Source organism: Centruroides vittatus, unplaced genomic scaffold (assembly GCF_030686945.1).
Source record: "Centruroides vittatus isolate TY-2023 unplaced genomic scaffold, ASM3068694v2 scaffold_576, whole genome shotgun sequence".
NCBI classification, from domain to species: domain Eukaryota; kingdom Metazoa; phylum Arthropoda; class Arachnida; order Scorpiones; family Buthidae; genus Centruroides; species Centruroides vittatus.
Window position 1 is genome coordinate 2,034,873 of NW_027122713.1, and position 24,913 is coordinate 2,059,785.

Consider the following 24,913-nt stretch of genomic DNA (forward strand, 5'->3'; position numbering starts at 1 on the left):
AAATACACTTATTTTTGTTGTATACTCGTTTATTTTTGCATATATATCGTTATATATCTGTTAATATAATAAATCTGGGAGTGTATGAAGAATTTAACACGTTTATAACTTTAAATATTTTGTATTAGTATCCCTACAGCCGATAGAAGCCATTATGGAAAAATTCGATATTATCAACTATTTTTAATAATATAAAGATTATAATACTATTTTTATAAGAAATTTTATAACATCAACGTGTATTTTCCAATTTAAAAAGCGCAATTTTTTACGCTTTCTGGACGAATAAATCCACTATTTGTAACCATTTATACGATTGTAAACATCTTATTTCAGTCTCGGAATCTACAAATAGGTTTTGAATTTTACATATAAAACGCATTGTAAACGGTTATATTTTAAGGATATTTTGCCATCCAACACCTCATATTTATCGTTTGACAATGTTATATATTATGCAGGCAAAGAAGACGTACTTGCACTGTCACCAACGAGGATCACGGTCCTTATATAGATATCGTCGAACTGTTTACAGACAAACTATCGGCTTTAACGGTTGGTCGAGAGAAAGAGAGACAGAGGACAAAAGAGAAATCACCATCATCGACATATCCCTTACAGGACAAATGACAAATACCCATGCCAATAGCTGTCACTTTGAATATGACTAGCTATACGATACCAGGAGAATACTCCGTTTCTTTCGTGTGTCCAAGCGATTTTAAGTCAGCAACTCGACACCTATGCACGAATAAGCGCGTGCCGAATTACATTACCAACCCCGAAGCTAGAAAGTCGAGTGAAAAATCACTTTAAGGAAACCATTCTGCTAGCGATTTGTAATCATTTTTACTTGGACAGGTGAAAGCTAAGAAGGATGTACAATGCCTTTATATGGGGGACTAGATGCAATGGCGTAGGAAGACGAGACTCTTCTGACTGATATCTATGCGCAGATTGGTGAAGCAGAGGTGGAAGCAAAGCAGAACAGTCCAGTCTTCAGTTACACTAAAGCAGGAGTGTGTGTGGTTCTGTGCACTGTACCTATTCACAACGGGATGATACAAAGGAACTTGCTTATTGTTGCTGCTATTCTGATACTAAATTTCGATGCAGGTAGGTTTAGAAAATTATTTTTTACATCTCTACTTAATATTTTACATTAAAAACTACTTTAAATTCGCGTAAATTCACTTTAATATAGAAAGAAAAAACCAAAAAAATCACGCATCGCGTACGAGATTTATCGTGCAAGTAAAGGAGGCAAATGGAGAAAAAATATAATAATAATAAATTTATATTAAATTCAAACTAAGGCGATTTTCTTTACGAGAGAAATATATTATCGTTCATTTAAAATATTAATATTTAAGATATATATCATAATATATATATAAGTATTAAAATTATTCAAATCCAGTTTAAATGCATTTAAATCACTCAGTTGTAGTGGGATGCTGTAAATAGAAATGGTCATCGTTTCTCTCTGATCATTTTGCCTGCAGCCAACAGTTTAAGGGACGTGGACTCTTTCACGTGACACGTCACCCTAATCGGCGAGAGATTAGGGTTGTGGGCGACTTACCAATGCCTTAAGGCTACCATCACGTCGGAAAAACATAGCGACACGACATGACTAAATGATCAATAAAGTTTGCCGAACTTCCTGTAAGATTTTTTACGAGTAGAAAAAATATTACGTTCGTTAAATTTGTTTATATATATACACATATATCTAAGATACTTTTTATTTATCTATCATTATATAAAAAAAATTAAAATATAATAAATTTTATTTTTAAAAAAGTACATATATATATTAAGCAAGTTATCCACGTGATACTGTATTAATTCTTCATGTTGTAAATAAATAATACGGAAAAACTAAGTAAATCTCATTTAAAATCTAGAAAAATAAAATAAAAATATACGAAGATTTATTATTAATTGTCTTTATTTTTTATTATTATTAGTTTTAATCGCCATCTGTTTAACTTAAAGATAATTAAAGTAAATTATGTAATCGATATCCGATTAAACTGAACGGATTTTAAATTGTTTTAATCTGTTTCAGATGAAAACTGATCAAAATTAAATTATTTAATCGCTTACAGATGAAATTGATCATAATTAAATTGCTTAATCGACTATAAATGAAATGGATTAAAATTAAGAAAAAATTATTCATTTTTCATTATTGAAATTGATTAATATTTAATACTCATCAATTTTAATAATGAATAAAAAAATCAATTTCAATTTATTTCTAAAAATGTTTCAGTTTCGATTTTTTTAAACAATTAAAACAAACACAATTAAAATTTAATTGCAATTTAAAAAATAATCAGTATCAATAATGAAAAAAATATGTTTTCCTATTCAAATCAGCTTCAACTTTTAACGACTAAAACAAACACGATTAAATTTAATTGTAATTAACAACTTAATTGCAATTAGTTTAAACGCCATCTCTCGTTCACTTTTTTAAATAATTTCGATTTATTTAGGATTTGTAAACATTTTAATACATTTAAATTATTTAAAATGAGGGTAAACATTTAGCAATTTTATTTTCACTCACTTCATTTTTCTAACGTTTTATCTGTTGATTTAAAAATTGTTTTACGTTCCTTTGAGGAATACCCGAATAAATATCGCGTGATATTATAAAAATAAAATGTTTTTCCTAGCTTGAAAGAAACAGAAAACGTTAAGTCTTGCCTGAACAAGAAGCTCAATTTATAGTTTAGAAAGGAAAACGATAGCCATTTTCGATGCTTCACTTTTTCACTCAACTTTTACCTCTTACATCACCAATAACCACGTAAGCAATAAAAATCCAAAGGACTAAAACCAACAAAATCTTATATACAGTTGAAGGATGCGATCTCAGGTGTGAAGTACGTGTCTGAATCTTGATTTAAACAATTGGTTTTACTTAAACGAAAGGGAAAAAGGGGAAAGAAAGCATTAAACAAACAAAGCAAATTATCCCATTTTTTGTATAACAAACGTGAATCTACTTTAGTTGATGAAGGTGAGAATAAAAGGGAGGAATTTGAGCATTTTTTCCCTGTATATAGAAGATTGGTTTTTTAAAATTATGCAAAAAAATGATTTCCTTTTTTACATTTCATCCGAATTATCCTGATTTAGATTAATAGAAAAGTGTAGATGGCGAGAACGATTGAAAGAATTTCATTTGAAGAAATGGTATCCTCAATGATTATTTTCATTGAATTCGACCTATTTAATCAAGCTCAATTGAAAAATTTCGATAAGTTTTATCAACTTTTACTCTTGATTATCGATAAAATTTCATTTCATTCGTAGAAATGCATCTGTTCAAAACTTATATGAATTATAAACAAAGGCATCGTGACAAGATACTTCTTAATTATATACGGGGAAGTTTAAATGTCCTTGTTGTGCGTTTTTCGTGTCTACACGCGTGTATAAATATTTATTTTGTATTAAAAAAAATAAGATTTACTAATGCTTTTATACTGTATGTAATTGCTTAAATGCAACAAATATATCTTGATGTATAAGAATGTAAACCATAACAGGAGATAGAGGAACCCTTTCTTAAAAGCCTATAGAATCTTGAACATAAACTCGGATTATCAGCTTACCGAATGTAGATCTTTCAAACTCTTATCTTGAGTCATAGACAGACAGCATCTAAAGCTTTCTGGCTTCATTTCCTTTACGCATGTTCTCCCTTAAGCGTGTGTTCCGGACATCCTTCCAGCACTACACAGTTCTGATTGAAACCAGTATGCGAAACCTGACAGCTTTAGTTTCGATCCCCCCCTTACACACAGACATACAAACGGTTTCGAGCTTGTTTCTGGCTATAAAATAGATGGCTCGTTTATATACAGTACAACGTTACAGAAGCAGAAACATTTTCTGGATCATTGATAAAGATAGTAATCAGAAGAGACAATGAAGATCGTACAAAAGCCTTTTACTACGACGAAATATATTGATGTACAATATTACAGACAATTAAGTCGTTAGTATGTTAAGTGATATTTGTTTAAACTAGTCAAATGATACTGATGACATAATTATCAAGATGTCTCATCTAATTAACAATTAATTCTGCTTTATCATTATGTAAAAGATAATGTTAACCATCATCATCATTAAGACGAGGATGATATGAGATAGATTCAATTTTTTCTTGATTTTATATTCAAAATTAATTCAAAATATTTCGAAAAAATATGAAAATTATTAAGTTTAAGCATCAGTTATCAAGCATAAATCCTTCAAGATACTTCATAAGTGATGCTGAAGAGCAGATAAGAAAAGAAAAAAACATAAATTCCTTATGACTTTTCAGAGTAAATAAATGGAAAATTCAGATGATATAATGATATAAATCATCATTTAAGTATATTAATTAAAATTATAAAGCGAAGTTTATTAAAATTAATAATTTAAAATTCATACGAAAATAATAAATTACAAGCAAATTTCAACATAATTTACATAAATTTACTAACTTCCTGATAAAGTTTAATGGTGTATGAAGTATTTATATCTAAATTTTAATTAATAGAAGGTGGAAGTATTTATATAAAACCCAAAATTGATTGATTATAACCTAAGACATACCCCAGAGGGAGAAAGATTAGTAGATTAGCCCATTAATACTTTCGAGATCTAATAGGATTAATAACGTAATTCGATCAAATCTGTTAAGTAGACATATAAAAAACAATTCTAGTAAACATTCTGAATATCGTTCCTAATATATCTTGCAGTAATTATTAATTTATCTCTTAAAATATTTTACAAAAAAATTATAAAAGTTTGAAGTAATTTTCTGCTAAATCTTCAACGTTATCCTATCAAATTATGCGTTTAAATTGTATAAAATTATGCTTTCTTCGTTAAGATAATTCTTAACAGAGCTGAATGTTAGAGTATTTTTTGTTAAAAAAAAACATAAATTTGTAGAATAAACGTTTAAGATGGTGGGAAAATGTTGAATTTTATAGCATGTTTCTTTAAATTAACGTTAAAATTTGTGGAGTAAACGTTTAATTGTTTCATAATATGATTTAAAAAAGTGATAAATATTGCAGAATTTTCTTTAAATAAACGTTTAAATTCGCTTTAAAATAATAATTTCTTTAAATTAGCCTTTAAATTTCTTAGATTTCTATACTTAATGTAATAAAATATTACATTTTTTATTAAAAATAATGCAGTAAATTTTATTATTTAAAAAATCTAAAAATAGATAATTTAATTATAATTTAATAATTTTCTTCTTAAAAATCAAATCAAATTTATATTAATTAAAGTATCATATGTTTATATTGTGATTTCGTTAAAGAAACCACAAAATTTAGAATTTTTAGAGAAAAAATTAAGAAAATTATCTTTAATTTAAGAAAATTATGTTAAAAAATATTGTTATATAAATCGACTTTATCTATAAAGTTTTTTTTCAGCAATTTTGATAAATTGTTGTGATAAATTCTGCTTAAGAAATAGGAAAATCCATATCAGTAAAGTCGTTAGATATACTTTATAAACGTTTAAAAATATATTTTTAATGTTTATCAACATAAATTTAATGAACTTAAATGTATAAATCTTAAGAAATTTCTCATTATGGCTAGTTAATTAACTCTTGATATATGATTTATTAATTAATTTATTATCTTAAGAAATGAATCGATGCTTTAATTAGATATAATCTGATGAATATATTTAGGTTTTATCTCAGGGAATTTATCAATAATCCTGATATATTTGCATATTTTTTGAAGGATCCTGAGCATTATTTATGGATTTTGATGGAATTTATTGAATTGAAAATAGGATAAACGTAAGATTAACAGCTGAAAACTATAAATTTTTGTCATTTCTTTCGCTTTTATTCACGCATAAAAGTCATAGTTTAGCATTAATTCTAAATATCAGCTTTGTTAATTGCAATTATTCTGAGCATCATCATTATTTAATTTTTTTGATTAAATTCAGCTGAAATACATAATTTCAATGATTTAGAGTCGTATACATAATTATGATTATTCCGTTATCATCTTCCTCATCACCGTGTTCCTAATTGTGATAATCGCTTAGATGTTTCAATCATTATTTAAATCGCGTTTATAAACGCAATTCTTTATTTAAATCGAATTTACGCTTATGTTTATAGTAGAATTCATGCATAGAATTGTTACAATTGTTCGTTTCGTGTGTATAATTAACGCCAATGTTCGAGCCATAAGTTACAAGAATTTCTCACGAAGTTAATTATAATCGTTTTTAATAAATATCCAAGAATATAAACGCCATTTATTTGTGTTCAGTTATAATCAACACTTATTATTTTTTAAAATTACAATTAAATTAATTACAATCTTTGATTAAACTCAATTTATAGCATGCACTTCTATGTCAATCTAAGCTACGGTTTAGCAATTTTTAAATTCATATTTTAATTTAGTTCGTGCTTAATTATAATTAGCACATTATTCTCTTATAATTGGAATTAAAACAGTTGTATTGCTTAAGTATATCCAGGATTAAATCCAACTCTTTACGTGTGCTTCTATGCAAATCTATGCTACTGTTTAGGGAGGGTTTTTAAGGTAAAATTCGATTCCAAATTTCCAAAAATGGAGTTTTAATTTGTTTACTGTTTAATGAAAACATTTCTCATGAGGAAAAAAGTGAAAAATTAAGAATAAAGAAAATTGAAGTAAATAATCGCATCAGCAGGTACAGCTGTACTATACAAGACCTTGAAATGTGTCGTTGTTATGGGGACAGTTTATCGATTAAACGTCACGTTGATAACCTGGAGTGATATTCTACTTTGTTAGTGGTTATAGTCAGTTATTTATTTTGTGAAGCTCAAATATTCGATCTTCTATTTTGGAACATTCGATATGTAAAAGCAAGCATTAAGTCTGTCTCTCCAGGGCTGTAAAGTGCATAGTTGATAAATGATCGAAACATGAGGGATGATTTATGATAAATGTATTCATTTCATAACCGAGGTAAACATTCGGATCACGAATTTGTCTGATATCTATTAATAGAATACTCTAGATCTTTGAATCTCTAAAGTAAAAATGTCAGTGGATTCAGACGTACGAAAACGGCATTAACAGTTAATATATTTGCTATATTTAACTTAAAATATAATTTTTAGTTAAGTTAGTGGATTTTTTTATATGTTTTAATCATTTTTGATGAATTCGATATTGAATTTGTCAAGAGATAACTAAACTGGCTCTTTGAATATGTAAAGTAGAGCTTTGAACCTCTAAAGTAGTTCTCTGAATCTCTAAAGCAGGAATTTGAACCTCTAAAGTAGGTCTCTGAATCTCTATAGCATGGCTTTGAATCTCTAAATTACCTACCTAAATCTCTAAAGTAGTTTTCACAATGTCTAAAGTAGTTCTCTGAATTTACAAAGTACAAAAATGTGTGAATTCACATACACAAAATGCTATTAATAATTAATTTCTTTGTCATTTTCATCTTAAAAGATTTAAGTTTTAGTTCAATTAATAAATTTTGTATATGCTTTAACCATTAAAAACGTGTCTTTGCATCTCTAAAGTAGATTTTTCAATGTATAAAGTAAGAAAATGTGTAGATTGAAGCATATAAAATTCCATTAATAGTTAACATTTTTTGCCATTTTTCTTCAAAATAATTCAATTTAATTAGATGATTTTTTAAAACAAATTTTTAGTTAAGGTGATTAATTATATAGATACTTTAATGATTAGAAACTTGTCATGTCAGTAAATGTTAAATATAAATGTTTAGGAGTAGAATAAAAAAAGTGTGATTAAGTATAGAAATTTTAAAATTAATGTTTTAAAACTAGTAATTTATCATAATTAATTTGTTTATTTTATAAAGTAAAACGCTTCGTAATTATGCAATTTATTTATGTACATTTTTGTCTCTACGTCTGAGTGTCTGTCAGTTTTATAATTTTAATTAACTGAGAAATTTATGCTTCATAATTTAGATAAAATATTTTTAAACGTCGCTTCTCTATAATGTTTTAAATTTAAAAAAAATTAATAATATGATACTTTAGATGATGTTCATGAGCATCATTCAGAAAAAAATACTAAGTAAAGTTTAACTTAATCTACTTTAATATTTTTTAAAAAAATAAGATAAGTATTGTTTAAAATTTACTTTTTTTAAAAAATAATATCGCGGCTGATTTAAGTACTTTTCTTATTTTTTATACTTTTATATAACGCTTAAGTCTTTGGTCATGAATGTAAAATTCAGTTAGTTTTTGTATAAAGTGGGCAATATTTTTAAAAAAAATATGCTTTAATGCTCGTAATGTACCTCTTCAGTTGCAAATGTTTACAAAGATTATACCAGAAATATATATATATTTTTTATATATTTATACTTTTTCTAAAGCAGTATACAGCTTCCTGTATAGAAAATTCTCAATATGTTTCAAGAATATGTATATATCTAGCTGTTTTCTGAAGGGAAATGTTGCAGAAAGAATATTTTTAATAATATACAAAAAACTCAGAACGTTATCAGCGTTAAAAATACACCAATATATATATATATTCAGCAGTATTTTTCCAAGAGATAATTCATAAAAATGTAAAGGAGTTGTTAAGTTTATAAAATGATTTCAGGATAAATTAAGATTAAAATAAACAAAATTATGGATTAAAATTATTTATTACGTTTCAAAAAAATAATTTTAATCAAAAAAATTAGTTAAATAAATTTAAAAAGGGAGTAATTTATAAAAATGTAAAGAGTAAGAACGTTTTCTCTGAATTAATCTCTACATTCCATTAGCCTGATTAACATAAAACACATAATGGGTAATTTATTTTTATACGTCTCGCATTTCTATGTTTTATTATCAAACCGAATGGGAATATTAATAACAAAAGTTTTCTCTTTACTTTGAAATATTCGAAACTTTATACAGTTTTGTGGCTAAGCCAATGGATAGGGCGTTTCCCTGCACAACTGCTTGGATATGCTGGAAAGATATATTTACAGGGGCGCAAAGCTTTTAAAGACTATCAAAGAACAGTTATTTCTGTATATATATATTTTTTCTCTTACTAGAAATTCTGTTCAAATGTAATTTTTTAAATTGGAAATACTTTCATAAAAAAAAACTCGATTAAAGGATACGTTTTATATTTTTTAAAAAATATTCACAGTTAGGTGAGAAATCCATTAGCATTTCGCTTTTAGAACTATATTTATCGCCAGATGAATCGATATATTGGCACATTTACAGTATCTTTCTGACAAATTCGAGTTAGCAAGCCATTAGATGAACCACAAATCGTTATAGATATAGATTTTGGAAGAATAATTTTACCAATATTCATAAAAATTTTAAGAATCTTGCATACAAAATGGAAAAAAATCAAAGATGTTGTTGCAGAGATCTTTAAAAACTTATTTAGAAGAAGAAAGTACTTTTAGCAGATATCCTGAATAAAATTAATTGATTATTCGCATTTATTCTTTATAAATTGTTATTATATTTTTCTAAAGTAATATTATATACACGCTGCTCCTTTCACCGTGTGTTGATGTACGGTACTGAATAGGTCATATACAAGCTGATACCATATTTACATCATAAAATAACTATATAAACGTTATTTTTAAACAATAAAATAGTAAATTCTGTATAAAAATTTATTATAAAATAAAATTTATAAGTATATATTTATATTAATTCAATTTTAATATTTATGACACCGAAGAAGAGAGAGAACGAGAGAAGGGAAAAAATTATTAATAACTTGTGAATGGCATTATCTTTTAGGAATAATGGCTGAAATGACAAGTTTATGGCAACCGAAAGCAGAATCACATTGAATTATGGTGAAGATATGAGTTATGACATTTCATATAATCTCATAGATTTATAAGGATTAATTTTTGGTAATAAAGAATTACTTTAAATTCTTCTTCGGTGATAAAAGGGATTACTAATAAGTTCAGACAAATTATTGATTATTTTAAGTAGTTCTAAGACTCGGTACGAAGTAACTTTTTCAACTATTTTTAAAGAACTCTTTCCTACTTTCTACTAAAATTATGGCCTTTACTAAATCAAGTACTGAATGTATACTAATTATGATTAATATCTTGATATTTATATGTTTGCTTTTGAATAATCTGTGCTTGTTTTATGGCTCCAAGTTTAAATCTTCGTGAGAAATCTTCAAAAATTATATTTTCCAAAAGTTATATTTACATTCTATCCACTCGAAAAACTTTTCTTGCATAATTTTTAATCAACTAAATGCATTAATTTGCTTAAATTAATGTATAAAAATAAACATTATTTGATACGATATTCCTCTTCTTATGAGTTTTTCATTGTAAAACATTCTACAGTGGTAATTGTTATAAATAAAGTAGCTATGAATACTATGAGTATTTATTATATTAATTATGAATTTATGTTGCCGGAAACGTGTTAGAACTGTAGTATAATAATTAATATTGATGTAGTGTTTTTGTCAGTATACTTTAGTTACAGCTTTGAGTTTGCACACTGCTTTGAAAAATTAGCTCATTAAAGATAGTAGTAAGTTTGTTAAAAAATATTTTATCACTAAAATAATATAACTTAAATAACTGTAACAATAACTGCAACAACAGTAGTAGCAGCAGCACCAATAATAGTAGTAACAGCTATAAGAACTGTAATAACAGCAACAACACAGCATCAGCAACAGAACAGCAACAGCAGCAGCTACAACAGCAATAGTAATAGCTGCAAAGCAACTCTAATAACTACAACACCTAACTAAGAGAACAACGCTCTCTATAGAGATTACCATTAAGTAAATGAAATGTGTGTTATATATAGTTTTACCATTAAAAATATTTAATGATAAAGGCATATAAAAGTTCGACTGCTATCAAAATACATGTTAATAATATAAAAAATAATATTAAAAAATGGCCTGTGAAATCTAGAAATAAGTAAGAAAATATTATTTTCATATATTCAAAATTGAATATTTTAAAATAATTTTCATAAAAAGTTAAAAAGTTTTTAAGAAAATACATAAATTATCGTAACTGTTGTGGTTAATTCAATTATTCAATACATAAATCTTAAAATATAAACAAATATGATTGATCGAGTTGAAAGATTAATGAAAGGATATCAGGGAGAGTGATTACCTCGAGAGATGCGGAAGATAAATATAAAATAGAAGGAAAAAGTATAGAAAAATGATATTTTCCAGCATTTAAACGGTGTTAAAATTAATATAATCATCAATAAACTTAGCTCAAATCCTTTTAATTTTCACAGAAAAGCCAAGCTTTGAAAGGTTATCGAGGTCATAACCCCTGGAGAGTCGTAATGCTTCATTAAATTTTTGTATACAGGTCAATGTATGAATGTAAAATCGTGTGTCCTTAATGTAAATTCGATATTTTTGAGTTGATATATTTAATTTTGATGACGGAGAACCAAGAAAATATGTTAAATTTCATAACAGAAAGTCAGGTTGTTTTTACTTTTATAATTTAATAATAAAAAAAACATTTTTTTTGTGAAATTTCTTTGATCGTTTCCCCACGAACTTTATTAAAATTTTGTTTATTTCGGCGTGAATTACATTTTTTTTATCAGAAAGTTTTTTTGTATTTTTAACATATTTAATGTTTATTTTAACAATTTTCAATACTTAAACATAGATTTGATTAGTAAGTAGCAGAATAAGTAGTGATTTTTTCCATATGAATCCTTGCAAGTAGTAGAACTGCAATCTCTTTGTGTTAATGTCCGTGCCAATCGCAGGAGGTGCTTCAACCTTGTCACAAGCATTCGTTGCTATGACAACGTAAAAGATTCTCGGAAGCAATCTTGAAATTGCAAAAGTTCTTTTTATTTTTTTATTTTCTTTTTTCTTCTTCTTCTTTCCTCTTCCTCCTCCTCTCTCTCTCCCTCTCTTTCTAGTCCTAAAGGGTTTCTTCGAACAGATACAAAATGGCTTTTAGGTAAGCTATTTGGATGTTCCCTTTACTGTGATTTTTAAAGTTAAAAATGCGGAACAAGTGTGAATTCTACGTGTTTTGATGGAAAAATAAATTTTTGGTATCCTCTTGCCTAACTCTAGTCAATATTGACATATTGGTGTAGTTGGTTAAAGTATAAGGAGGATTTATTTTTATTGAATTCAAAATTTCCTACATTTTAAACTAATCTAAGATGATTATGTTGCATATTTTTTATTTATTTACACATTTATTCCATCCATCAGTTCGATTTTTAATAAGTTATAAGCCTTTTAAAATCGAATGTAAAGTGTTGCAAAAATTCTTAATTTCTGCCTTTTTTAAAGCCAATTTAAGCAAACATTTAGCTTTGTAATTAACTAACAAAGTTAATTTTATTTAATTTTATGTAAAATTAAGCTTACAATTTAATATATTTTAATCCTAAATTGAATTTAATGCATTTGATTTCATCATCACAAGCATCATCTAGAATGAAGTACGATAAGTTTTTAAGTTTTTCTAATAAAATAAGCTTAAAGTTTTAAGTGAGAATGTATTATGTAATAAATATACATCTTCGAAAGTCACTTATTAAATTTACTTTAACGAATTAAATCACAATAAACTGCTACACTTTACTAAAATGTGAACGTATGTACATGATGCTGAATGATCAATAAAGAATGATTTTAATGAATAGTAAGCTTCTAATGGGATTTAGAAGCATATAAAATGGAAATGATGCTAATTACGTGGTACAAAATGACCCAAAAAATGACCCAAAAAGTCCACCAAGTAATTATTTTTTTGGTGTTTTGAAGTAGAAGATGCTGGAGAAAGAAAATAACGTAGAAAGATTGAAAGGAGGATAGAACTAAGCTTTCAAGTGCTCCAGAGAATCGAACTATTCACTGTCTAACTCAAAACAATCGAAAAGTATTGGTAAATAAATCGAAACCATCAACCTGTGTATCAGTCAAAGGTCCCACAGTTCATCAATTGCCTCAGAAAAGAAATTTAAATATACAATTTCTTGTAAGATCATTCTTATCCAGATGATACTTTCATTGCATTTTTTATAAAAAATTTGTATTTTTTGATATCAGTTTCTATCATTTCTACAAGTCCATATAAAAGGAATGAAGTTACCAACGTTAAAATACGTCACAAATGGGATCTATTTTGAGAATTTAACAAAGAATTTCGTAGTGGAATGCATGGATAACAAATAGGACGAAATTCGGGATGATAAGAATGGTAAGAAATATCGAAAAATCTAAAGTAAGAATTGTATAAATTTTTGAATTTTGTTGGTTTAATATAAAAAACCGTTAATATTTTAATTATTTATGATAATAAAGATCTTAATTTTTTAGTTTAAACGAGAGATAAGCGAGGAGTTTTAATGATAGGATGCTGATCATAAGGAGATGAGCTGCTTTATCTATTTTTTCACTTTCAGAAAAATAATCACAATTTTATATGAGGATTATGAAAAGAAAATCAAGAAAATCTGTAAAATTATTAAAAATAAATCAAGAAAGTAAAAAAATATTAGTAAAATTATGAAAATAAAATGAAGAAAAATCAGGAAAAAATATCAGTAGAATTATAAAGCGAAAATAAAGAAAATCAGAGAGAAAATTAGTAAAATTATAAAAAAAATCAAGAAAATAATTATAAATCTTTTAATTATAATTAACATATTAACTTTATATTTTATCCATATAAAGTTAAAATTTTGCAATCACATGTTTGCATATAATAATCGAATTTTGCACATTTTTCTAACTTTTATCATAAAAAATGCAGTTCGATTTACACATTTTTAAAACCTTATTCTATTAATTACATAAAACACACAAAAAATATTTTAAAAATTTATAATGTTTTTTAAATATAAAACATTAAAAGGTTATACGTGTGTTTTGATGATTTTACACAACTTTAAATAAAAAAAGCAACTGAAAGTTGGAAGGAGTGATGTGGAAGGAATCAAGTAATCATCAAGTCATCCCTCCCTCAATAAAACAATGGGATCATTATGGAATTTCTTTCGAGAAACATCCCTTAAGTGAGAAGAATATGTGATATTAAATGCGAAAATTATGAGAGGAAATTGTAGGGGGTGGTGATAAAGCATCACGCAACGTAATAGGGTTTGCCATATGGCAGTAATGCGATACATCTGTCATTAAATATACATCAAAGATATATATATATATACATACTCCTACTTGAGTTCTTCTTACTTTGATTCATAAGAGTCGAAGATCTTGTGGATTCTTGTAGATTTTTCCAATCCTAAGCATGGTACTTAGATTGTGATGGATCTAATAAATATAGAGAAATTGTGGGATTTGAGAATTTCGACAGCTTTTAAGGACATTCTCTGATAATATAATAGAAGCGTCATCTTCACCTGTCGTTCTTTCAATTAGTTTTCTCAACTTATAATAAGTAAACTTGAATTTGGTATTGAGTCACTGGGATATTATCTTCTCTTCAATATTTTTGCATTTCTGATTTTGATTAATATGCTTTAGTTTAAATTAATTTCTTCGATTTTTAATTTATTAGCGGAAATCAAGTGATTTCCAGGATCAAGTTGGATCATTGTTAAATGATGCGGATGCTAATTATTTAGGGATGAATGTAAATGAAGTTGGTTTACGGTTCGTCTAGATTTAATTCACGTGGTAAATGCTGTTGAGTGAAAATTCATGTTGAATCATTCTTTAATTGTGAGTTGATAAGTTACTTGCATCTTTGAACGATTCCCTTTAATGGAAACTTGTTCATGCCCAAATGGGATGAATGCAAATGAGTTTTTGGTAGATCAAGTTCACATATAAATGCCCTTGACTATGATGCATGATTGGATGCATACTTGACTACATGCATCCAATCATGCATCCATATAAAAATCACTTAACTATGGAAAAATATTTTAATCATGGTTTGATGCTTCTTCTCTTGGAAGACTTAGCACGTATTTTGATGGATACATAGATTAAAATGGATACACGTATGTTAGATATAAATAAACCATAGTTTGGATCCTTAATAAATGGAATTATTAGTAGAGAATCTAAATATGTTAAGTATAATAGTACCGATGCGATGGCTGAGTAAGCAAACCAATGACATAATCCGTTTTACATGAAACAGACTACGTCATTGGTTTGCTTACTGGGCTGCTTGCCACCTAGACGTATCACGTGTGCCGTTATACTTAAATAATTTAAATAATTATGCAAATCATATCATTAAATGTTAACTGACCCTTACCTAATATAAAGATATAAAGGTTGAATCACGTGTTAAGGCTATTTTCTTAGTAAACAAATGCATTATATTAGTTTTAAAAAATCTGACGACTCGGAACGGAGTTGAAAGTGGAGAAATTTATCTTTCAGTAAGGATGTACTTTAAATCTCCGACAACAGATGGCGTTTACTCGTGGATTTATTCCACCATTTTTACTTTCACATGATATTTATCAATTTATCATAATGAAATTTACTTAACTCTATTATCCAACACGAATATCTGCACTTGGTTTAAAGAGTTATTCGATAAATTTCACATTTTTCGTTAACAAGCACCTTCTATAAAGTAATACAATTTTGCAGAATAAGTAAACATCAGGAATTGCCATTCCATTAAAAGAGGTAGCTTACTTTCACTCCCTTAAGTTTCACCATAACACTACTCTGAAATACAGCACACAGTTATAATGCAATGTTATGGCTCAAATTAGCTCGTACTATTAGTGATTTGACTCAAAATAGCATTGATATTACTCATTTTATTAGTAAAATGGCTCGTATCGTTGATGGTGATGAGCTAATGATAGCTGAACGTAGCATTGATATGACTCGTATTAGTGGGGAGTAGCTCTTAAGAGTGGTAAACTAGCTCAAACTACCATTATGAACAGCAAATTAATGATAATTTTGCTCAAACAGTAGGGTTAAAATCCACATTACTAATGAAGTTGCTCAAAATAATAATTATGTGGTTCATATCAATACTGACATTAATAGTAAAGTGCTTCATTACAGCACCAACACATCACAACTTTGTAGAATAGTTGGTAATATCTGCAGAGTAGGAATGACTTGCCTAGAATTTACATTATCCAAAGTATAAATAGAAGCAGCAAGGTATATGTAATGGAAAACGGAAACTAAATCATCAAGTAGTGGAAGTGGATTCGTTTCACCATCATTCGACAGATGGGTAAGTTGGCTAGGATGCTATTTCTGACAGCATTCAACCAGAAAATGATAACGATTGGCTGTCAACATCAGCTCTTCTAGACCTTAAACCTGATCTCTTAACCCCCCTCTTAACGTATCAACTTTATCTTTTCTATGTTAAATAGTGAGTATTCCAGCAGACAACATTGTCACATCAAGAGATTCGACGTTCCGGAACACATTTCTGAACAAGGTTTGCTTAATTGGCATGAAAAGTTAACGGTTGCGAACATTAATGAAGCATTTTAAGTTGGTTCGATGCATTGTTCCGACTCGTATAACCCAACTCTCTTGATACTTCTCTTTAGTAAATTTTGGTTTTCTCATGACATTTCTGTACTTGATTAATTACTGAACTGTAACATGATAATTTGTTTGAGATTACATAATAAACATGGCGTCCGAATTTTCTTTAATTCAATCCTGTAAATTATACAATGTGCAGAGTTACTCATTCCGTAAAATTTCCTATGGTACGGCTCATGTTTGTAATGAAATGGCTCACGATGGTAATAATAAAGTTCATATTAGTCGTAGGTAGCTTATAGTATAATAACGAGGTTCATATTGGCCATAAAGTGGCTCATAGTGGCAATGATACGTGGCTCATAGTCGTAGTAATGAAACTCATGTTAGTCATAAAGTGGCCCATAATAGTAATAAAGAGGCTCGTGTAAGTCATAACGTTGCTCATAACAGTAATTATAAGGCTTATTTCAGCCATAAAATGGCTCATAGTAGTAATAATAAAGCTCATACTAGTAATAACATAGCTCATAGTAGTAAAAAGAGGTTAGTGTTAGTAATAACAGTAATTATAAGGCTTATATTAGCCATAAAGTGACTCATAGTAGTAGTAATGAGGCTCCCATCAGTCATATGAGTATTTAATAACATAAATACGAGTCAAGTGCATAATTTCTGTACTTTACAGGGATGAAATACACATTTCTATAAAGTTGACAAATATACAAAAATATTTTTAAAAAAATATATAATTCAAACCCCCAAAACAATTAATTCCACTAATAATTTATTTAAAAAATATTTAAAAAAACATTAAATATACTAAATTATCAAGTGGTAATTCTAAAATATATTTTAACATACAGAAAAACTTGGAAAATTAAATCACAAAACTGAAAAATTGAAATTCAACTCAATGAATACATCCAATTTTTCTCTTTATACTTAAAGAAAAAATAAATAAATAAAATAAAAAATAAGGTAGAGACTTCATATGTACCAAATTCCAGGTAGATTTCCGGTTCGAACGTATTTTCTATTTCATCGATTAGTTGCTCGAGTGAAGACGTGTGCTGCAGTTGGACAAGTGAGCTTAACAGAAGGAGCCTATGATAACTGGAAGATGCTGGAGATGCCCCTTCGGATCATTACCCCAGCCTGTCCTCAATTTCCAGTTGTGGTTGATGCTTAGAATGTTCCTGTTGCTGCTGCACCTGATGCTCGATAACTTCGATATAAGAAGGTACACTTCACTAGTTTCGATGTAAGGAAGTGCATATCCTAACCATCTAATTACTTCTTTGGAAAGGAAGCTCTGAAATAAAATGTCATGAAGATATAGTATTATAATTTAAATTATTATTAATTGTGTAATTAAAATTTCGTATTTTGTAAAGTAAAATACAGTGCGTATGTTATGAAGTGATAAAATTATAGATTTTAAAGTGTGAAGCAAAAAAAATAAAACATTTCACTTTAACATCATGGATTTGAAAGTGACTCTATAGATTGAAATGTAAACGTTATAAATTTTTTATGTGGAACAACATCAATTGTGAAGTAGAATTATAGATTATAAAGAAAAATATACGAGTTTGAAGTAAAATGGCATGAAATTGTGAAGTAAAAGTGCAGATTATGAAGTAAAACATCACAGATACTCAAGTGAAACTAGCAAAACTACAAAGTAAACTACAGACTATAAAATTTTAAACTATAGCTTATGAATCAAAATATAGATCTGGAAGTGAAAGCATATACTAGGACACTAAAACTATCATATAATACAAAGAAAACCTCGTAGACTATGAACTAAAATATCATAAATTATGGAGTAAATAAAATACCAAGAATTACGAAAATAAAAAAGAAGAAAAACAGCAAAAAAAAACCAGGCAGTGAAGTTTCGTGTTTGTAACTTTTACAGCTTAAAGCTGAAACGTGCATCAGTAACAAAGCTATAACATATAATCAGATTTTTGGATCAGGAAAGTGATATATTAAGCCATAATTCTTTATATTCTTTTTTAAAATATATATTATAAGAGAAAATTAATACAAAATTGAAACGAGAAAGAAATGTAGTAACAATAAAGGAGGACGATATAATTTTTAAGAGCTGTTCCATGTAAATGACAGACTTCTACATAAAGTTACTTTTTATGAATAGTCGTATATTTTATAAATTTTACAAATTTACAGTTGAGTGTGCCATTAAGTCGTATGATTCTCGATAATGAAGTTTAAAAAAAAACGAAATAAAACGAGAGAAATCACTCCCCCCTCGTAAAAGGGTGGGAAACCACCCCGTAATCACCCCCATTGAATCTCTTAAAAAAACAATCCGTCCAATTAAAATCTTTCTTACATCTGTTTTTCAGTAAATATACTTTTAAAAAATAAAATAAAATTTGCGTTTTTAAAAAAATGCATTTTAATATTCTTCAAAATTAATAAGAAAGCCTTAAAATAGCAAAATAAAACGAGTGAAATCATTCCCCTTCGTAAAAGGTGAGAAAACCCCCCCATTGAAGTCTCTTAAGAGAAAAATCCGTCCAATTAAAATCTTTCTTACATCTGTTTTTTTCATGAAATAGATTTAAAAAAAATAAAATAAAATTTGCATTTTTTAAAAAAAAGCATTTTAATATTTTTTAGAATTAATTAATTATTTTTCTCTTGTTCTTTTTTTTATTTTCAGTGACGTTTATTTTAAATATTTACATTAATATTATTTCTTATGTTTATGTTTATTTAAATTAGAATATTTGAATTATTTTATTTATATTCATTTCAATAAGTTTAATTTTATTTATACTTTTTAAATTAATTTGATAATTTTTTCCGATATTCCCTCGAGGATTCTGCTTTTAATTTTTTTAAATAAAAAAAAGGAATAAAATATGGGTTTTGGACAGGAGACGATAAAATTATCGAGACAGAATAGGACAGGATTATCAGGAGAAGATAGGACAGGATAGGATAGGACTATCAGAAGAGAGAATAGGATAGGATAAGATTTTTTAAACAGGATAGGATAGGATCGTTACAACAGGAGAGGATAGATATCCTAGATTGAAATATGCCAGGATTCTCAGGAAAGAATTCATAAAGTAATAAAAAACTAAAATCTTGCATTTTTTGTTGTTTTGTATTTAAATTTCATATGTTTACTTATTATAATTTCTGTTTGTTTATAATATATATATTTTTTCTTTTTTAAGTACATGCTTTATTATTTTCACTTTTTTCTGGACTTTCTATTTGTGAATGTTTTCCTTTCACTTTTTATGTACCTTTTTTCATGTCAATTTGCCTATTTTCTTTCATTACGTTTTTTAATTACTTTTCCTTTTATTACTTTTGTACTAAATGGAAAAATAAATAATTATAAAACAGTAATTAGTAGTAAGTACAAAAACAATACTTAGTACTTAGGTTTAGACTTTACTTCTTCGGTATTTTCGTATTATTTTCCTAATATTTTCAAATTTTATTTCTGTAATATATTAATACTTTTTGTTTATTTTTATAGTTCTTTATCAATTACCTAAATATTTCATAAAATTTTAGCGATTAATTATATAGAATGCCGATAAATTTTTGCAGTATAAACCTGTCTTTAATTCTGTTCTATTTTATGAATGCTATCCTTAGTATGCTAGCTTACGCTATCCCTGAAATCCTAGTATATCATGGCTTCTTCTTTATAAAGAATCATAATCTATTCCGTCCTAGCAGACCTACTTCAGATGTGCCCTAGGCAAGCCTACTTTATCCTGTCTAGTAAATCCTGCGTTTATAGTATTTTAACAATTATAATTTAACAGTTGCACTTACAAAACGTTTCTATTTATTTTTTATAAATAATTTTCAGGTATATTTTGATATTTGTTTCAAGAAATTTTACTTCATTTTTTAAAGTATTTTTCTACAAAATTTTCCATTTTTTTTTTTTAGCAGCCACATAAACATATTCGTAACGTTTCTAAAGTATATATTACCTCTCACGTCAACACAAATTTTTTAATGTAATATTTAATTGTAATAAAAGCCGAAAATGTTATATTAATTTTTTATTAGAATTAAATTTTTTACTTTTATGAGTGGGTTGACCTATTTTCCTATGCAATTTATTGACAATTTTTGTAAACAGTATTTAATTTGTAGTTACCTATCTCCCCGATCGTTTCATTGTTACAACAATAAATAATTTACTGATAATGATGATTAAATTGCTTACTCTTCCTTTATTTTTTTTATTATTGATTTACTAAATATTTCTTTTTTTATTTTTAAAATAGTTTCTGAACGTAATTACTGTTGATTTTCTTGAAGAAATTCGATGTTCTTTAGTACTAAATGTCCATTTTAACAATATTTTTATTGTCGAAACACTTTACTGCTAATTTTCTTGTGTATTTTGTAATTATAAAGTTATTATTGTAGATAAACTGTTGAAATTTGACAAATTTGTAAACCTATAAATTTTATGTTGTCTGTCTGGCTGTCTGTCCTTCCTTAATCTCGAGAACGGTGACAGCTAAAAGATGAGACTAAATACGGAAATCTTAGGGGAAGGAGGTCCCGATTAACTATCTACGAAGACGTTATTTCAATTCAAAAATTTTCCTGGTTATACCTATACCTTATGTATAAATAAGTATTAGTGTAGGTTTTAGTCTAGGTATACATATACTAATTAATATTGGTAATGGCATATGGCTTGATATTGAAAATTATACGGGAAATAATGGATGTGTATGGGTATGGGTATGTATATTAGAATTTGTACAGGGGTAACGAGTATGGATATGTATAGGGATAATGTATGAGTATATGTATTGAAGTTTGTACAGAGATAATAAGTATGTTTAAGATGTGTATTTGAATTTGTTTACAGTAATAGGTATGTTAAAATATATGTATTAAAATCTGTACAGGGTTAATGAGTATGTGTTTGTATGTGTATTAAAGTTTGTGCAGGAAATGGCACGTGTATTCAGTTTTATATAAGTACAGGTACATAACAAAACAATTATTAAAGCATTTAGGAATAATTTTACCACGGAATTATTTATTTTAAAATTAAAAAAACAAAAAAATACATTCATTCTTTTTACCATATTCACCATGAGTATTGGCTAAAATATTGTGGAATAATATATTTTATATTATATTTTAATATAAAAAATAACCATAAATAAAATAAGCAAGAATATTTCGAGAAATTATATTATATTTTTACTATTGATTTCCTATTATTATTTTTCTCGACATAACTACAATTTAGAGTCACTTTTAGGTTAAATTTTACGCATTTTGTGTAAATTAGAATTAAAATTTCTAAAAGTTCTGTGTGTAAATAATTTTACAAAAGTATTGAGAATCATCTTCCCTGTATATTTTTTTCATATAAATGGATTTAAAAATCCATCTTGCATCATACTTTGTAGCAATGTGGAATGTAAACTTCGAGTATGAATTTTTGATTTTTCTGTTGATGTTTATCAATAAGCCGATATTTGTTGTACAAATTCTAATCTCAGAAATATTCCAAAGAGTAGAGAACGTATATACATAAGTTTAATGTAATTATATATCCTTCAAAAATAGGAAAAAAAGTATATATACATATAAAACTACGTTCCAACAGCGAGAAAAAGAATCAGATTTACTATAAATAATAGAGTAGGCGGTCGAACTAAATTCAGATTTCTACAAAAATAGAAAGAAAGAATGAAAAAATAAGAAAATTTCAAATCGATATCTTTCTCTTGATATTTTTTTATATAAAAAATATATAGAAATGCAAAAAAGTTTTTATTTTCTGCTTCAAAAATACTTTTTATAAGCCCACATCTAAAGAAGAATTCACATGGTAAACGTAATCATCATCAGATTTATGGCCTGTTATAGAGTTGTTTCAGCTATAAAATAATATAAATTTATAATTTTTAGAAGGTATATACGTGTTTCTAATTGTTTTTTTATACTATTTAATCTTATGTCAACTGTAAAATGGTGACATAAAGGTTCTAGAAAGTCTATGACTCTGAGGGATGCAAATCAGGAATTAATTGTTAGAAAATGTCTAAGATGGCACTAAATGTTAATTATAAACAAAAAATTTGTAATTAATAAAGAATTTTATTATAAATTCACATAATCGTCATAAAATTTATACGGTTTCAGTTGCAAAATGTATAAATTTTATAGGGTTATATTGACGGTAAAATAAATGTAATGGAGATCACGTGAATTTATAATGAAATTCTTTATTAATTACAAATTTATAGGCTAGTTTCTTGCTTAAAAAGCCATTTTAAATATTATTTTTTGATAATTTATGTCTGTGCATCACATCTTTTAAAACGTTTATACCGCCATTTTAGTGCTGATGTAAGCTTAAATAATACAAAAGAAACAATTAAATTTTACAGCACCATGGTTGTTATATGGTTTCAGTTGTAAAATATATAAATTTTTAGGTATAGATCAATGGTAAAATGGTGCTGTAAAGTTCCTACGCATAGTTTCGTGTAAGAAAATAATGCTAAAAATGGTTACCAAATGCTGGTTTCAAGCAAAAAATTACTTCTATAAACGTAATTTTGAACAGTACAATTTATAACAATATAAATAAGTTCAATTTTGCGTCAGTTAAAGATGCAATGTTTATTTTTTCATAAAATTCATAAATTGGCTTTTGCATAATATATTAAAACGTTTATTTATGACTAGTTTAATAACATTTTTATAACAACAAAAAGAATTCTCGATATTAATAAATGTTTCTTTTATATATTTATGTTACTATAGCAGCATAATAACAATACGTTTCAACATATAGATTGTTGAAATTATGTTATTTCTATAGCAGCATGTTGTATATCATACTTTTATTTGGTAGATTCTATTTTAATTTTACACTGTAATGTTGTCTGGACACGTTTATTATACGTTTCTAAGTCGTTTTTACCATTAAATTTATAATTTTGAAAGGTTTTTCTTGGACTTCTTAGCATCAATATCAGTACAGATGCTGCCATGTTTATGCTGTATAGTAAAATAATAGTGTCATCAACTGTTTAAGCAATACCTGGACACGTTTACTAAACGTTTTTCAACGTTTTTGCGTTAAAAATACAATTTTAACCACGATTTCCATTGAGAAACATCAAAAATTACATCAGCATAAAATTTCAAAGTTTTGTACATAGGAAATTTTATATAATTTATCATAGAAACCAGTTAAGTCTATACACTGTTAAAATTAAATTTATAGTTATTTAAATAGATTTATTCCTTGCATAATTTTATGGAAATTAATTTCGAAAACGTTATTACATTAAAATTATGCAAATAAGAGACGTACATAAATCTCGTCAATAAAATTTTTAAGGTGTCCCCGTATATTAATTAATAATGTCATAAGCTACTAAACACTTACTTAATCATGAAATTAATTCAATTAGTGTTGATAGTTTGCAAGATATCCAATGGTTTTGATTAGTTTAACATCTTCAGTTTGTTGTTAGTATAATAGCATTTGCTGCATTGAGATGCATTGTTATTGCTATAGATGTATTATTACTGAGTGCTTTTACTACTCTAATAGTCAAGAGTGATATGTTAACATTATTATAATGTAGCTTTCATTGCCATTATCTGTACTGTTTGCTGTGATTCTGTTACGTAAATTGATATTGAAAAGTTGACACAAACTTAGTTTTGATATCGGTTGTGATACTTGTGGCTTACTTTCCTATATCTTTTTATTTTTTTGCTTCATTTGTATAAACTAGTTCTGAATGATTTTCTGCATCTCTTGTACAAAAATTGATGCTAAGTGATTTTTTTGTATACAAATTGAATTAATTTTTGCGTACGAATTGACTTTTCGTATGTATAAGTTGATGCTAAACAATTATTTATACAAATTGATGCTGAATGATTTTTTTGTATACAAATTAACGTTAAACGATGTTTTGCACGTACAAATTGACACTGAACTAGTTTTTCTGCAAAAAATGATATTGAATAAATTTCATTTCTTCTGCATATAAAATAAAAAATAAATTTTAATTTTCTTGCATAAAAATTCGCACCGAATTATATTTTTTCTATTATTAAATTCATGCTTTGATTATTTTGTATATAAACTGATGCTGAGTAACTCTCTTCTTTTGTTTTGAAATCAATGCTAAATGATTTCCATTTTTCTGTACAGTACAAATACTGATGATTTTCTTACACTTATAATGCTGCTTCTTTAAAAAAGTATAACATAAACTGCCTTTTTAAATCGTTAATTGTATAATACTGTATAAATGTTACGCACTTTCTCATGCTTAAAAACT

At 26.9% G+C, this 24,913-nt stretch overlaps 1 protein-coding gene across 2 annotated transcripts in view; it reads left to right on the forward strand.

Annotated features, from left to right (window-relative positions):
* Positions 1-1,006: 1,006 nt before the first annotated feature.
* The window catches only part of LOC136989482 (limbic system-associated membrane protein-like), a 241,417-nt gene continuing 217,510 nt past the window's right edge, over positions 1,007-24,913 (forward strand). For both annotated transcript variants that reach the window (XR_010882921.1, XM_067287651.1), the window contains exon 1: positions 1,007-1,116. Coding sequence is in view for 1 of the 2 variants with exons in the window: in XM_067287651.1 (XP_067143752.1) it covers positions 1,059-1,116 (58 nt within the window). In the remaining variant the exon portion in view is untranslated. The remainder of the gene's footprint in view (positions 1,117-24,913) is intronic.